At 39.9% G+C, this 17597-nt stretch overlaps 1 protein-coding gene across 1 annotated transcript in view; it reads right to left on the bottom strand.

The window, feature by feature from the left end:
* Positions 1-16537, bottom strand: part of dlgap3 (discs, large (Drosophila) homolog-associated protein 3) — a 28532-nt gene extending 11995 nt beyond the window's left edge. Inside the window, exons 1-4 of the mRNA XM_036566368.1 lie at positions 15521-16537; positions 4516-4733; positions 2830-2932; positions 581-797 (exon numbers count right to left, since the gene is read on the bottom strand). Of these exons, the coding sequence (XP_036422261.1) occupies positions 581-797; positions 2830-2932; positions 4516-4733; positions 15521-16522 (1540 nt within the window). The 5' untranslated portion in view covers positions 16523-16537. The remainder of the gene's footprint in view (positions 1-580; positions 798-2829; positions 2933-4515; positions 4734-15520) is intronic.
* Positions 16538-17597: the final 1060 nt, after the last annotated feature.

The following is a 17597-nucleotide window of genomic DNA, read 5'->3' on the forward strand; positions in this document are numbered from 1 at the left end:
ATAGCAGCTTTATACACGTCCTCTAGTGTGTGTGGTGTGTGTATATGTGTGTTTCTAGGGGGGTGTAGAGATGGATGCATTTGACACTTTACAGGGGCTTTAATAAATCTGTAGTGAGATTTTCTGCTTTAAGCTAGAATAGAAGAGCACACGAGGCCATCTACACACAACAGCCTGCTCACATACAAGCAGGAGAAACAAAGAGAGAGCGAGAGAGAGAGAGAACGGCAGAGAAGGAGGAAGAGAAGGAGAGAAAGCAAAGGAAAAGGGGAGAGAGAAGAAAAAAGAGAAAAGGAAAAAGAGAAAGGGAAAGAGGGAGGAAAAGAGTGAAGAAAGGTTCAGAAAGAGAGAAACAGAGAGAGAGAGAGAGAGAGAGAGAGACAGAGAAATTGAATTTATGAATTTATTTTGATATCTAAATCCTTCAGCTGAGACATGTTTTCTCGGCAGTGTTTGGGTGGCAGATCCAGAAACTCATTAAGATACTCCAGTAATCCCTGTTACTGTAGAGATACTGCCAGGTGGAGAAAGACAGCAGAGAGCAGAGATATCACACACACCTGCACAGACAATCCCTTACCTGCTCCGCCCTTTACGCTCCCCTGAGGGCCCGACATGGAGAACACAGACAGGCAGTCGTCGTCTTGGGAACAGCCCGCCTGGATGGCCCGTACGTAGCTGTGGCTGCGTGTGCGGAAACAGCCCGGCAGGTCCAGAGCCTCCACAGCCTGAGACTCCATCTCTCCAAACATGGTCTCACACACCGACTCGAACTGACGGTTCAGTGTATCCCCCAGCTGCCAGACCGCACACACAGCGTAGTAAAGGTTACACTGGGACAAGAATCAGCTTACAGCAGGTGCATATAGGTACACTACAACCCTAAACTGTTGAAGAAAGCAGTGTTTTTAATCTCATCAGCATTTTGGCTATTTCCTTCTGGGTGGTGCTACAGGTCCTAAAACAATGCATTTCAGGAATTTTTCCTAGAGCGATTAAGTCATTTAACTATTATCATTAGCTTTAAAGATTATCTAGTTCTTGTAAAGATGGACATTATACACCTTAAATCCTCCTAAATAGTAAATTGTATAATGCAGGGGAAGTGGGTCACAACCTAACATGGGATAAAATATAACGAGGGCTTCATACATGAAGTTTTGTGTTTAAGTCACATAATTCACTAGCCAGGCTGAAGTACAGCCTCGACACAGTGGGGTTAGTATTAACACAGTTTCACAACAGAGCTTCCCACAGGAAACAATGAGAGAAGTCCATATCCCCCTATATACATTAAAAACAGTTCATCTTTTAGATGTTTTTATGCACAGATTAATCAAAAATGTATGACAGATGCCAATATTTCACACAGCCTCTTTAATAACTGCATTTATTTTGATGCACATATTTTTATGTATTTAAGTTGGAAAGCTTGTCTGATTCAAACAACATAGAAATGTATTGAATTGTTTGTGTTTGCATTGATTTACTAGACTTTTTAGCATCTGTTACAATAAACACTGCTTTCCTTCAAACTGTTCACAAACACTACATGCTGGAAAATTTCATTTGTGGCAGAGATGTGCAGGTTACTTGCATATATGAAAAAAGAATGATCTTGCTTAAACAATTGAAATAAAATTACTATATTGCTGCTGTTGGAACAAAACCTCTCCAAAATGATACAGGAGAAGCAAAAAACACACTTTACTTTTAATGTAAGTCGATGGAACCAGATTTTTTTCCAAGTCATTTTGGGCTGCTTCTCTTGGTTCAATTATCATGAAATTTACACACAAAGTAAAGCGCAACAGGCATTATCAAATTACATCGAAAAATGACCATAATGGAGGTACAAGGTTTTGTTCTGACAGCAGCGATGTGCATGTGTTGTTTTGTGTTATACATCTATATATCTATATATCTAAATGAGGTTTTTGCTGTCAGCAAAGTTATATTGCATTCTTTTGCACTGAAAAAAGTTACCGCCAACATGTCAAGTTGCAGTGAAAGAAAGTTTCAAAAGTAATTAACAATTAAATCAATTCATCAACAACAAACACAACAGTTTACTGACATCTAGTTTGACCAAAGAAATTTTTCCAAAATATTCCATTGTTTTCCAGTAGCTACTCTTACTTTCTTAATTTGGGAAGAGCCTTCACAGCCATCACACAGCCTTCAGACTCTTCATTTAACATGTCAGATTCAGTTAATCTGTCCTTCAGAGAAACATGTGACTGGGAGAATCAGGTGACTATAAATAGGGCTGCAGTGAAACTCTGCAAGACCACCACTCTGCTGCAGACATTTAGTCAAATGCCTTTGTTCTATGTTAATGAATCTTACTGCTCATCATCTCTCTAATAAGATTTTCATGTTTCTTTTTACAAAAGATATGTTGATTCCAAACCTTTGGCTTGTAGTGTATGTTATAACACAGTTAAAAGTCAGGGTATGACTTACTTGGCCGATGATGAAACGGAATATAACAGAACATGAATTTTTGTGTTAAAGTAAAAAACAAAGGTACACTCTACTGGCTTTGATCAGCTAGCCAGAGGACAGAATACAGTGGAAGCAGAGATCATTTGTCATGCTTTTCACAAATAATGAATGACCGTGAAGTTATACACTGGAAGCAGAAGAGAAATGACATCAGAGAATCAGAGCTTGGCCTTTGTATTAGAGAAACTCGTCTAGTGGCACATTATGTTAAGCTCCAGCAGACAAGGATAATGAAACTGCAGTAATGAGACTTGTATTGTTCTTGAGATGAGGAGGAACGTTACTGACTAGAACAGCATTACTGGCGAGAGAGTGTCTTACCTGTGAGCTGGTCAGAGAGCGTGTGTAGCTGCGAGAGCGGGTGTGTCCTTTCGGTGTGGTACGGCTGTTTGTGTAGGAATCTGTACACTGTTTACATGAGTACCTGAGGAGGATAGTGATAAACAAGTAAAAACCATAGACTACGTACGTCCCTCAAGCTACACCAGAGGAATGTAAGACCAACAAATCAAGAGCAAGAATGCAGCAAGAGATCAAATGTACACAAATTTCCCCTTTACCTCTTACCTCACATCTTTTTTAGGCACTGGAGTTAAGAGGCTAATAAAGCCCGCAAGTAATGGAAGCCTATATTCTCCCAATAAGCATCACATAACCCACACTGTGACACTGTATAACATACTGTTATCTATAAAATAGACACATTTACAAACAAAATTCTGGCTTCTGCTGCTGTTAATGCTTTTCACTATAAGATTATGTTCATTTTATTTGCAGCATGTAATGATTTGTGTGGTCACTGATTATTTTTGCACAACTGGTGTAAATAAGTGATTGGTAGTTTGTGGGCAGGGTTTGTCTTTAAAAAAAGCCGTAGGTGACACAGACCTGATGATGGTGGGGTGCGCTGCAGAGGATGGGAGCAACGTGACGGACGGTCTGGAATGAAGTGGCTCAAGTACAGTGTGGTGCAGATTGTATGTATGAAGAACTTAAAACTGAAAGTTGAGCTGTAGTCTTTTATATAGTGTTATTGTGTGTATTAGTCTGTCCTAAGCCTTAACTGTAATTTTTAATGTTATACACAAACAAGGGAAAAAAAGAAGAAAAAAACAAATCACCATAAAAAAATAATTAAAGTAATAAATTTTAAGCTGCAGTCACTCTAGACATTTGCAGTTTGTGTCGACTTGCAAAACGAGATTGAGGCCCCATGTTGGGTGCACTTAGTAATCTAGCTATCTTGCTAACTGTAAGCAATGACACAAAAGTGAACAACATTATATCAGATAATTATACTCATGGTTATGGAGTATATTCATGGAAGTGAAGTGCTGCATAGGAGATTGTACCAAAATATGCTGATAACTGGCATGGTTGGTAGCAGTGATGTCTTTCATGTGTTTATTTATAGTGGGGAAGAAATAGTAAAAGATTCAGCTAGAACTTGGTTAAATTAGCACTTCCTCCATTTTGGAGTTTCCCTGGTTCAATGCTGTGAATTCATTGGCAATTGAGGGGCCTTCACAGGTTAACACAACCAAAGCAGTAATACTATTGATAGAGGTCGCAAATTCATGGATCAAAGCTCAGCTAAATTCTGTGACTCAGCCTTTATGACGAATAAAGTGATGAAACAAAAGCTTTCTTGGTCTCGTGGTTTGGCTCATGCTCCTGTGTTCTACCCTTGACGACTGCCACCACCACACGTGGATCAGACCTGTTACATATAGATAGATGCTGTGCAGTGTCAGAAAATATAAGAGTCTTGTTTGAGATGAGTTAAGTACTCAGTGTGGTTTTAAGCAAGTGTGTGATGATTTAGACATACAGTTTGCTCAGTGCTAATTGGTGCTTATAAGCCTCCATTATTTGTAGCTACATTAGCCTCATAATACTAGTGCAAAACTAAAAATCAGACCTTCAGGCACCAAACTTTTATTTTTTTCTAGGAAACTACCACTTGTAATTCTCCTCATTTATTAAGAATCATTGAGAGTTACACACTTCGTGGTAGAGGAGCGCTGGTCCATGCTGATGGAGCGACGGAAGGCTTCTCTCTGAGCAATGAGGGCACGTTTAGGGGAGGTCTTAGGGCTGGTATCCGAGTCTGCGCTGTCATCGTCCCCCATGGCCTTAATGTAGCTGCCGCTGCGCATTCGTCTGCATGGGATTTCCCCTCCACTGTCTGACGACCCCCCTCCACCCCAGTCATCTGAGGGAACCTGGTGGAAAAATATATCAGCACGGTCAGTGAACAGTCCTGTCAAAACAGCTTCTATAAGGACAAGTTCCACAGCCTGACTGAAAGAGATATATGAATATATGATTTACAAAATACTACACAAAACATTACTGCATTAAAGCTTGTCAGACCCAAGTTACAGCTGCTAAGTTATGATCAGACAGTTGTAGGGATGGGGTTTATTGAAAGGTGTGCCATGATTGGTTTGCTTCAATTATAAATTATATGCAGAAAGTGCATAATAATTATTGTTTTCAAATATTAATATCATTTCAAATTGCAACACATTTGTGCAGAAAGTAGAGGAAAAACGGTAAAAAAGTTTTACTTGAAAATGTAGTGAAATGAAAGCAAAATGTAAATACTTTAATAAAATACAGATACCCAGAAAGTACTTAAGTACAGTAATGAAGTACAGGCAGTTTGTTACTGTTAACCACTGGGTGTACAAAAGCATTCATGTATTGTGTTGAATCAGTCTGGAGTTGTTGACCTAACTGCATCAATTCAATTATAATAATATTCAATAAATATGTGCTCAAGTTTTGGCCCGTATTAAATTCTTAGTCTATTTTCAAATATAAAAGTCTCCCTGCCCCAAAAAGTCTAGTGTACTGTGCAGGGATGTGTATGGGTACACTGTTAACTGGTTGAAATACCAGTCTTTGAATACTGAAATCACTGTTCGGGTACTTGTTTTGTTTATCATTAACGTATTTAAAAAGAAAAAAAATCTGACTTGTACCAAAATAGTTGACCTAGGGTGGAATTTGAGATTTCATGATGCACTGAATTCCTTATTAGGAATAAATATTCAAATTGTTATGAGGTTAGAATCTGAAACATAGGCCTTAAGCCAGTGCAATCTTTTATTACAGTTATGGCTTATTGGACTCACTGCAGTGGGGCCAATAAGACCCAACAGAGCAGTACTGAGGCAGGGGAAAGGAAGCAGTCTGAATCTTCATAGCTCAATAATGTGAGTCTTGATTGCTTGGCATTACGTAATGGTCCCCACTGTACACCCACAACACCTATCATACAGAAGGGCTAAGCCTCAGCTGAGCTGACGTACAGACCTGCATAATATTTCTCCTTGAAGCTGTGGGCCCTTAATGGTTTAATGGAAGCGCTTTTTTTAATTGTTTGCATCATGGTTCAATTAAATTGAGGGAGGAGGGAAGATGCTGCATGCAAGTGAGACATTTGGTTTTGGTTGCTGTAATAAATTGTAAGTTAAAGTCCAGAAATTCAATTGCGTATTGTCACTATGCTAATGAGACTTTGTATCACTGAAATGGTCATTTTGTAGAAGAAGCAAAAAACATTCTTCAATTTAATGCCTGTGTATGTAACAAGAATCTATTCCAAGTAATTTTGGACCATTTCAGTTGGCTTATCCATCAAAAATGCTCACAATATGTAAAAGTCTGCTGAAAAAAAATAATAAATGACTTAAAAGGTTTTGATATTACAGCAATGAAATTCATATGGGCGTTTCTCTCATATACACACACATATAAATAAGACACTAAAGTACCTCTTTTCCTCCTGTAAGGGCTTAGAGAGGAGGGATGTAGTATTAAAATGGTGGTTAAACCCTAAACGCTAAAACTGGGTGCACAAACACATAATGGACAACATAAAACAAGCTTCTTTTTTATCTTTTCATCATTTTAATCACTTTCCAAATACTTGGTAGGAGCATGACACTGCCTGCAAAGTGAAATGTTTCTGCAAAACTGTGTGTCTGAAAATGAAATCCATTGCAGCCTTATTTTGTGCATGCTTCACATAGTGTGATGCTTGCGACAAACTGTGTGGCATGTGGCAAGTATAAAAGGCTGCACTCCTTAGTGGGTTTGATGTGGTTTCTTTGGGGTTTGTGAAAATGAAATTTGTGAAATTTCAAGCATAAGCCCATAGCATATGGGTTCTTTTCACATTTGGCGAATGGAACTGGGAGGTGGGGGTGGGGAGTATGTGGAATGCAAATAAAAACAGAAAGCAATGAGTTATAACTCAACCTTGACCTGTATTAAAACCAACACACAAAGACAAAATGTTTAATGTTCTACTTTGTCAGCTTTTTTGTAAATATGTGTTCATCTTTAAATTGATAATTCTAACATATTCTAAAAAAGTTGGGCCAGTGCAATTTAACTCTAAGAGTGTGAAGTGTTCATAAAACATCTTAAACCGGTGATAAAATCATGCTTGGATATAAAAGGCCTAGTTCGTTCATTATTAATGTTTCTCAAAAAGTGATTGCAAGGATTTTAGGTATTTAGGTCATCTTCTACTGTGCATAACATCAGCAACAGTTTCAGGGAATCTGGAGAAACCTTTGTAAATCATAACTAAATGCCCATGACTTTCAACCCCTCAGACAGTGCTGCATTAAAAACCAGCATGCTTCTCTGATGGATATCACCACATGAGCTCAGGAATACTTTAACGAATCATAATCGATAAACACTGCTTGTTGCTGCATCTACAAACGCAGAAATACTGTATTTTGCACAATTGAAGTCACTTGTCAACAACATCCAGAAACGCTGCTGACTTCTCTGGGCTTGAGCTTTTCTGATGGACAGATGCACAGTGGAAACATGTATTGTGGTCTGACAATCCAGATTGTTACCAGTGTCAAGTTCAAAAGCCAAGGTCTGTCATAGTACATGGTGTATTAATGTCAATGTCATGTGTGACATGCACTTCTGTGAAAGCACCATTATGCTGAAAGATGTATAGGTACACATTATGGAGTAACATATGCTGCCTTCTGGCTTTGTGATCAGAGTGCAGGTGCTAGACTTGGCTGCCTACAGTCCATATTTGTCTCCCTTTGAAAACGTGTGGCGCATTGCAAAGTGCAAAACACAACAACAAAGGCCCCATATGGCTGCACAGCTGAAGACTTACAGAATGGAAGAATATAAAAAAATCCCACTTTCAAAACTGGATCAATTGGTGTCTTCTGTTCCCAAATGTTTATTTCATGATGTAAAAGGAAAGGTGATGTAACTCAGTGGTAAACTTGCTCTTGTCCCAACTTTTTGGAATGTGTTGCAGGCAGCAAAATCGGAATGAGCAAAGCAAAACATCAAATATCATGCTTTGTACTGTTTTAATTTTAGTACAAGTCAAACAGAATTTACCAATCACTGCTTCCTGTTTTTATTACTTTATTTATTAATGAGGTTTGTATGAAAAAGGGGTTTACCCTGTTAGGGAGAATGCCTTTTTCAGTGACTTCTAACTGTCAGAAAGGAGATAATGCAGAGTCACAACACACACAATCACACACACTAGTCTTTTGACTGACCAGTCATTGGGCACTTAAAGGTCATTGCTTTCAAGAGATGACTCAGCTTGATCTCTCAATTCATGCTCCTTATTCTGCTGCTCAAAAAAAGGCCTTCAAAAGACATGCAAAGTACATTAAGCTCTCATGAAGTTCCAGGACCTAATGAGGTGGTGAAACTCTCTGTGCTCCTTTTACTTTCCAGAATGGAAAGAAGCCCACTCAAGGTCAGTTTTCCTGTTTTGTGAGGACCAAAGGAGACCTGTGTTACCTGAAGACACACTGCCCATTTGTTTGTTTTTGTCGCTGCACAATAAAGATTGGTACTTACTGCTCATTGCTTTCAATAGATGATTCAACTTGATCTCTCCATTCATGCCCCCTTTTCTGCTGCTCAAAAAAGGCCTTTAAAAGGCTCCTGTGCTTTCTGCCTTTCTCTTTACCTTCTCCTCTGTCTTCAGTTTAGCCTGTGACTCTTTCCTTTTTTCCATTAGGAAAAGAGCAAGTTCATTTACAGAAGTTTCTAGCTACATTAATGACCAATCTCAGACCATTGACTTCTCTAGCACTACTCTCTCTCTCTCTCTCTCTCCCTCTCTCTTCACCACTCTGTTGTAGCAGCTCCATATCTTCCATTTTCCATTACTGTCCTCTTCTCCTACCACTGCCTTAAACTCATTGTCATCATTTTGACGTATTTCACCTCTTCTCCTGTCTCTGCCTCTGCTAATTGAGGCCCGTGCTGTTTGACTTCGTGGCAGGCAGCGCTGCTTTCTCATTTAATCTCATCCTCAGATCATGTCAAAATTTTATGTCCCACAATGAGACCACAGTTCTTCTGGATGCCATGAGGACTTCTCTCCCTCTCTCTCTCGGGGGAGCTGAGTTGGTCCTCAGTGGGAGCAAATATCTGCTGAGTCCTGCATCTAGGAAACTGCTGCTCTGTCAGGAACTGTCACTGAAAACAGAACCTGCCAAGACGTATCATACCCTAATGTTCCTTATGGTGCTGGAAGGAGTGCTGGAAATTAGCTAAGAGGAGAGCAGTGGCCTTAGTAGACTCTTACAAGCAGGAGAAAGGGAATAATATATGATTTCTCAAGACAAAGCATTTTTTTATTGTCACAAGTCCTGAATCTGCCTGTCAGAATACTACAAAATTACAAAGTCAAGAAATGCTAATGAATGGGCAGATGCACATTCGTAAACTACTCCCATTAGGCTTTTAGAATGAATACTAGGCCTTTTTAAACAATTATGTGTTAGTAAGTAATCACCACAAACATTACTTAACTTCTTCAAATTATGAATGTAGTTCTAGAAACAAGGACACATAGTGTAATTGAAGCAAAGCACCAACAGCTATTTTAATGCTAATAGCACCCTTTTGTGGAGAACCTTCAGCCTACCAAGTAAGTAAGTAGCTGGGCTTCCATCCACATATTTTTATGTGCATTTTGGCACATTGAAAAGACGTGATGAAACAGAACCACCACACTTTGCATAAAACTTTGGACATTTGCTTGGGGTGGATAAATCCTTTGCCAGTAAAAAGGAAATGTGATAAATAATGAATGAATAAATAAAGTAAATGTTTCAGTTTTGTCCACAGTACCTACAAAACACGGCAGAAGGCGACAGGTACCAGTTACCTAATGAGGAAATTAAAACGTACCTTCATCTCATCAAAGAAAAAAAACACAAAACAGTGATATTAGATGGTAAACAGACAGAAGATGTCTGCACTGATAAATGGACATTTCCTGAGCCACTATGTTTGTGTTCTGTTATCAAGCTTTTATGATAAGAAATACAAAAATAAAGCCATAAAATTAAAATGAATTTGAATTTCTCAGAAGTGTTTTTTATGGATGGAACCACAGAGAGTTTCATTCCCTTGTACAGAGGTGATGGAAACAGCCTAGGTCACATTTTATGTTGTGAAATTTCAGTTATTTGCTTGAATTTCATTCGACAGCTTAATGGAAACCTGACTACTGAGTGAGTGAGTGAGTGAGTGGGTGAGGTATAAGCCACGTCCATTAGGTGTTTCACAACTAAAAAACAGATCAAAACAAGCACATCTTACTTCTTTACTTTCTTAAAAGGAACCCTGGCTACTAAGACTTGTAGACCTTGATATGGGGTAAATATCCTAGGCTATTAAAAGACATTGTTGAAATTACACAAAATATTTAATTTACTATAAAAATCTATGGCTGTTTTTGAGATGTTTGACATTTTAGGCATGTACGTTGAGTGGATGATATCAGATGGGCACATTAGAGGTAAACACTGTTGTTGTGGCTGGCAGATGTGGTTTAACATTAGTAAAACCAACAGCAAATTAATTTGATCACAGTATAACTGATAATATCCTCCACACCAAACGCAATTTTTCGAATGGCAAAAATGCGGCATTATTTTATTCATGCTCTGTTTGATATCAGTGCACTTTCACTGGCAAAAGGATTTGTTTGTCCTCTGCTTCATCATAGATGGTGTTAGCATCTCCAAAAGCAGCTCAAAAGGAGCTCAAACTGAATTACAAACACCTGAGCTGTATGTGAAAGTGGTCATGAAGATCCAGCCCCTAATGAGGTGGTGAAACTTTTTGTGGTCCTTTTACTTTTCCAGAATGTAAAGAAGCCCACTCAATGTCAGTTTGCCTGTTTTGTGAGGACCAAAGGAGATCTTTGTCACCTGAAGACATACTGCCTGTTGGTTTTTGGCATGGCATGATTCTTTGTTTAGGTTTATACTTTGTTGTCTCGGTTCTGAGATACTCTGAGATACGGTGGCTGATTCACTTGTAAGTGGTCCAGTTTAGGGATCTTTGGGATCACTGCCATAGATCATTATATAATGGCTTCTACACACAAACAGTGTATTAACTGTCAAAATAAAAGCCTTTTATGTCCCATAAAAGCTGCAGAACACCCTATCTAACTGTTTTGGTGTAGAATCCCTGGTTTCATGACCCATGCAGTGCAATATTTTGGGAGTAAGCAGCCATTTGAGACTCTCATGTTAAACCAAAATTATAGTAATGTTGAGCAGGTTTTTGTCCATACCCCTCTCGTCATTGCACTTTTACTTATAGAAAGAAACTTAATACTTAGTAGTAGTGAACTAGGGAAAAGAATGAGACTGCTTATATAATGGTTTTAGCATTCTAATCTGTTAATACTCATCTATCATGGATAAATGTTTACAATCAGGGGCTTTCAGAAGGAAAAATCCTGAGGGGGGACCACATACAAGTGAACCAAAATGAAGGAAGTGAGTATCGAACCTTATCGTGGCACTACCGAACCAAATAAACAGGCAGAACGTCTTCAGGTGACAAAGATCTCCTTTGCTCCTCACAAAACTTTCCAGTTTGGAAAAGTAGAATGAGCATGGAGACTTTCACTGCCTCATTCAGGAGCTGGAACTTTATGAGAGTTTTCAGATACAGTCTGTCTGTAACTCAGTTTGAGCCTGTTTGAGCTGCTTTTGGCACTAAGTGCATCCCAGAGGAAGCAGAAGGCAGAGACTAATTTTTCTGACATTTGTCAAAAAGTTCTGGTTGCTGCTTTGTCAGCTTGGCTGCCGTCATGCCAACAGAAGAGACGACCGTGATTGGTCAGTGAGTTCTTGTTGAGGGTGAAAGTTTGTAAAAATCTAACAGAGCACAACGTAAAATAACAACGCATATTTTAATTCGAAAGATCGCATTTGGTGTGCAAGATATCTTCAGTTATACATGGGCTTAATTTAATTTACTGTTGTCTGTATGTAGAGGCCTTTGGATTCAAGTGTCTGAGAACTGAAAATGAGCAACTACTGTTCTGCGTTGTTTGCTCTTTTCTGTGCTGAGGTCTTTTCAAATTAGCTTTGATGCCAAATTATATCATCAGTTGGAGGCCAAACATAGCAAATATGCATCTAACCCTATTAAACTGAGCCAGAACTCCTTTCACAACTTTCACTTCTTCAGCATGTCATCCAGCACTATATATATATATATATATATATATATATATATATATATATATATATATATATATATATATATATATATATGTACATAACTGATATATAATTGGTTGTATTTTAAGTGGGGACATGGGAGATTTTGTGATTGGTTGTGTGGGCTGCGAGTTAGAAAAGATTGAGAATCCTTGGTGAAGACAACAATTCAGCTTTGAACTATCATCTGTTTAAAAGAGACCTTACAAGCTGACTTGTAGCTAACCGAGCCAAAATGTCTCTTCTTTGGCTAACATTACTGTTGCTGAGATATAGGCGGTGTGCTGTTTTGATTATCCGCATAAAGACTGCACAATACAGCAGGAATGTTGTTACTGACTAGAAGCCTGTAGCATGCCATTTGACTCTAAGGATAAACTTGACTTTGTCAGCGTGTGATGATGCTGCGGCTGTTCACTGTGTGAGGCTGTGTAGAATGAGCAGTATGGTGCTGCACAGTCAACACTTCTGGTTTAAGACAACCTCAAAACATACCAACATTACAGTCATCAGTATTTTCTTGGGTTATGTCCTGCTCTGGTCCAATCTGAAAAGGCTGATTAGCTAACCAGCACTTGCTCGGTGGTCAGCAGCAAGGGTCCATTCCAATGCAATTTGATGTCACTATCTAAAGCATAACAAAATGCCGACCTAAGTGTAGCATGATTTTCTTTTTCGTTTTTATAATGAATACTTTGTGTTTTTTTAACAGCATATTTTAGTAGTTTAAGGCATTTAAGGTCAAAACAGTTGTTCAGAAAGGAACTGCAGCTCATTGATGGAGCAGTAAAGGAGAAAGAGCAGTGGGGGTTACCTGCCGTTGCTGTAGAAACGCAACCCCTACACTAGCGTCTGTCTGTAATGAGGATGGAGGTTATGAGAGGGGGAAGGGGCTTAGAGACATTAGGCACTGCTCATTAAGGCTGCCTTCAGGGAAGCCACATTACTCTATCCAAGTGTGTCTAAATGTGTATGGGGGAATGTGTTTGTACGTTTGTGCTTGTATGTGTTCAAAATTTGGCGAATGATGTGGGTATGTGGGTAAGAACAGCTACACTTCTACTAGTTTTTATTTGCCTAGGTTGAGGTTATGGTTGTATGTTCATCCTTATCACAGCAGAACAATGCAAAGTTACAATATGGACAATGTGAATTTAGTTATTCAAGAAATCATGTGAAGAAGTAAGTGCACCCCATGAAATGGTTTTCTTTTTTGACATATGTGGACATACCAGTATTTGATCTTCAGTTAAACAGTATATATAGATGAGTGTATAGTTATAGAATAAGAAAAAATAATAGAATAGAAAAAAAAAACAATGGAAATTTGACATAGTGATCGTTTATTTAAAAAAAAACAACAAAAAAAAACAATAACTAAGATATTATTTTTGTCTGTTGAAAAAAACTAAGTACACTCTGGCCTCAGTAACTAGTATTGCCCTCTTAGGCAGAAACAACTTTTTGTAGGCATTCCCTGTTATTGACATGTACTGGAAGACATTTTCTCACATTCCTCCAAGCAGAATTCTTTGACTGCACAGTGTTTGATGGGTTTCTTGCATATACAGCCCATTTCAAATCCCTCCACACTTTTTCAGATCTGGGCTTTGACTAGACCATTCCACAAGCCTCCACTTCTCCCTTTTGAGCTATTCCTTGGTAGATTTAATTGTATATTTAGGATCTTTATCCTGTTGGAAGGCCAGCTACTTAAGCTTAAATTTTTTGGCTTAATTTCTTTTTCCGATGGCCTCACATTCTCCTCAAGCCCTCTCTGGTATGAAAGAGAATTCATAGTTAGATTCTATGAGTGCAAGTTGGCCAGGCCCTGAGGCAGCAAAGCAGCCCCAAACCATAACATGTCCATCACCACAACTGGTATGAGGTACTTATGATCAAATGCTGTCATGGCTTCTTGTACTGTGGTCAAACATCTCTATCTTTGACTTGTCTGTCCATAGCATGTAATTCCAGAAGTCCTGGTCCTTGGCTAGATATTTATTAGCAAACTTTAGTCTTGCCCCGATGTTCTTTTTAGACAGCAAAGGCTTCCTCCTGGTGCATTTCCCATGCAGGTCAAATTGTGCAGTCTTTTTCTAATGCATGCACTTTTACATACACTTTTAGATGCATGAGGTTTAAATAAGACAAGTTCTTCCAATATATTCTCTAATGATGTTCTAATCATTAGTACCTGATCGTGTGCACCTGATTTCCATTTCACACGTTTGAAGTAGTAATATACGTAGGGGTGTACTTACTTTTTTCACATGAAAAATTGCATTACTATTTATTTCATATTATATAAATAATGATAAAAAATGTTAATTCTAAATGTCACTCAGTAAATTATTTTTTTATCTATCAACACTGTTTAAATGAAGACTTGTTATCTTTATTGCTAAATTAGATTGAAAAAGTCAAAACTTTTCATGGGGTGTACTTATCTCTTCACGTGATTCTGTGTGTGTGTGTTGAGTCTATTTCATATGTAAATGTGTAATAAGTTGAACAGGATGAGAACCAACCAGCAAATCTATGGAATAGCTTAGACAGCATGTGTGTTCTCATTATGTTGTGAAAAGGCCACAAGTTCATTGTTGTTTGTCTTGTCTCCTCTGGTGCTGTTTGTCACTTTGTCATACAGGACTGAAAGAGGTTTGAAAAGGCATCAGACTTCGATCCCTCAGAGAAACAAGCGATGATAAAAATAATCAAGTCGTTTGTTTTTTTTAGTATTATTTTGCAATGAGGAGCTGTCAGTCAGTGCAGCACAGAGAGCCTGTTTCTGAATACAGATTAATTCTTTTTGTCAGGAAAGTGAATCTGCAAGTCAGTGAGAATGGCAGTGTGACTGTGTGTGTGTTGGCCTCCACATGAATATTCAAACAGCCAGCGCTGAGCTGAGGTTACTTGCTTGCATGTTGTAAAGGTGACTGTAAAGGTTGTAGAGAAGTGTCCCTCTTTCTCTAGCACATACTTGCACATTTTAATAAATTTAGGTCAGTCAGGTCAACTTGAAACCTTCTGCATAGCTTAACTTAGTTTAGTCTTTAAAAAAACACACTTTTTTGTACAGCATCTTAGGTTAGGTCAACAAAACAGTTTAAGTTGAGCTTATTAAGAAAGTCTCCTTAATAGTTGAAGTTGCTTACATTTACATAGTTCCTCCCCTCAGTTTAGTCATTACTAATTCCCATCCCCAGGCTGTGACTCCCCCTGTCAAACAGTGCCCCCACTGGACGAGGACCAAAATTAAGTAATTTCAGCTAATGTGGACTACATTCATTCTTATTTCTGAGTAAACTGAACTTAAAAGTGTGATTTAGGAGAACTTTTGACCAAACTAAGTTAAGAAAATTAAAAAAAAAAAGCTACACAGAATGTTAACTTAAAATTTCACGTTAACCTGACTTTTAACTTTTCATGGTGCAGAAACTTGCCTGTAGGTAGTGGAGGTTGCGCTCCTTCAGCTTGGTATCTAGAGGCACCAGGGCTTTCTCATAACTTGCCCCTCCTGTTCCTGCTCCCCCTCCTCGAGAAGAGGCAGGGTACACTTCTCTGGCCTGACTGACTGTCATGGCTGACCAGGTGCTCCTCTTCAGAGAGTGGCCCCCATCTCCTGCCCTGGCCATAGTGGAGCAAGCCATGCATTCCCCAGGAGGTGGCCCTTTGGTTTTTTTCAAGGTGAGCTCCTGGATGGCTGCATCCAGGGTCTCATGGCCCGTGGGGTATCCCCGTCCCCCTCGGCCCCCAGGTACCAGAAAGCTGCTGTCGCTGTCCAGGTTGTCATCGGAACTCCACCACCCGGCTGTCTTGCTGCGGTGGCGTGAACTGTGCCGGGACTCGTGGCGTGAGTCTCCGCTCTTGCTGCGCTCCCGGCTCTTATTTCGGCGGGCTGAACGGGACTGGTGCGTGCCTGGGTGGTGGTGACCCCCACCTTCCTCACCTCCACTGCGATGGCCTCTGTCTCGCTCCCGGTAGTCCCCCCCTCCACGTGTGCCATTGAACTCGCGCTTTGATGGTGCCTCGAGTGAGTGAGACTTGGCAAAGAGGCGTTGCACAGAGTTCACCAGGTGGCGAATACGGCTGGGGCTCTCACTGCGTTGCTCCCCACTAGCTGTGCGCTGGTACTGGAGGGTGTGGAAACCATCCGGATGGAAGGGCAACTGCTTCTCAAACTGGTCCAGAAGGTTGGGCGGTATACGGTGCATCTTTGGGTGCCCGTGCCCATGGCCAGCTGAGGACAGGCACTCCTCGCATGAGTCATAGGGCTGTTGTTGCTGAGGTGCATGCGAGCGTGGGAAGGTGCCACCTCCAGAGGGGGGCAGTGCTAGAGGCTCAGGCGGCCCACCGGGAGGGTAGTAGGGGTGATCATTGTGCCCCTGGTAATGGTCCGGGTGGTGCATGTAGTCACGCATTGCAGCATCGCAGTCCTCAGGCATGCAGTGGCACGGCCCGGATGAATGCTGCGACAGGCTGCGACTCACCTGGTAACCCTTCGTGCCCGGGCCATGGTGGGCCGCCCGGGCCGAGAGGGGGCGCTGTGGGCGCGACAGGGCTGTGCCGGAGTCAACTAGACAGAAAGAGAGAAAGAGAAAGACAATAGTTATACAGTGTCAGACATACTGCAATCTTGCCTTGCATCCTGATTCTAGAACTGCAAGTCATTCCCAGACTTCCTCTCTGCACTTGCCCTTATCCCTTCGGCTATCTTGAATGGCATTCCAAATTTCAGTAAGGTCAAGGGAAGTTTCTGCCAAAAGCCACTTGATACCTTGGTTTCACTTGGTGGCACATCTTATGATACACTTTGACTTTTCATCACAGTCCTGTGGGGAATATCAACCACTCAACATATATTATTTCAACTAACATGAAATGCATGATCATTGTATAACAATTACATGCTGATTACTAATCATTTCAGTTAACCATAATCTCTTGAAAGTAAATTTAAATGTCACTAGCTAACTATAACAATTCTTACCTTATCTAATCCATATATATCCAGATATAAAATTTGGGAGAATTCAAAGAGAAAAAGAAATAGAATAGGGTTTTGTAACAGAGAATATCTAATGAGAGCTACACTAGAACTGAGATTCCAAAAACAATCCGGTTCTGCTGTGAAACATAAATTACCATGCTAACTTCATTCCTTCACCTGCTGTCCAAACATTACTCTTCCTGCAAGTGCAAAAGCTCACTGCTGTAAACAAATCGAAGCTATTGCGTGGTTGCCGGTAAGCTCACATTATGCTCACATTTTTCATAGAACCTAGACAAACTGTAGTACATTAAAATACAGTGCATAGAATACAAGAAGGCCTTTGTGGAAGGCCTGTTTACATTAAGGTTATTATGTAACATATTTTAAGAGCGTAGTATAACCCATCACAGCCCACAACATGATTTCCATTACAAAGCCTTGTTCAGGGAGGAGAACAAATCACACTTTTATTTGTGTAGAGTAGCAGTTGACCCTGAGTGCAGCTGACTACAGATGGGCACGCACTA

Source organism: Colossoma macropomum, unplaced genomic scaffold (assembly GCF_904425465.1).
Source record: "Colossoma macropomum unplaced genomic scaffold, Colossoma_macropomum, whole genome shotgun sequence".
NCBI classification, from domain to species: domain Eukaryota; kingdom Metazoa; phylum Chordata; class Actinopteri; order Characiformes; family Serrasalmidae; genus Colossoma; species Colossoma macropomum.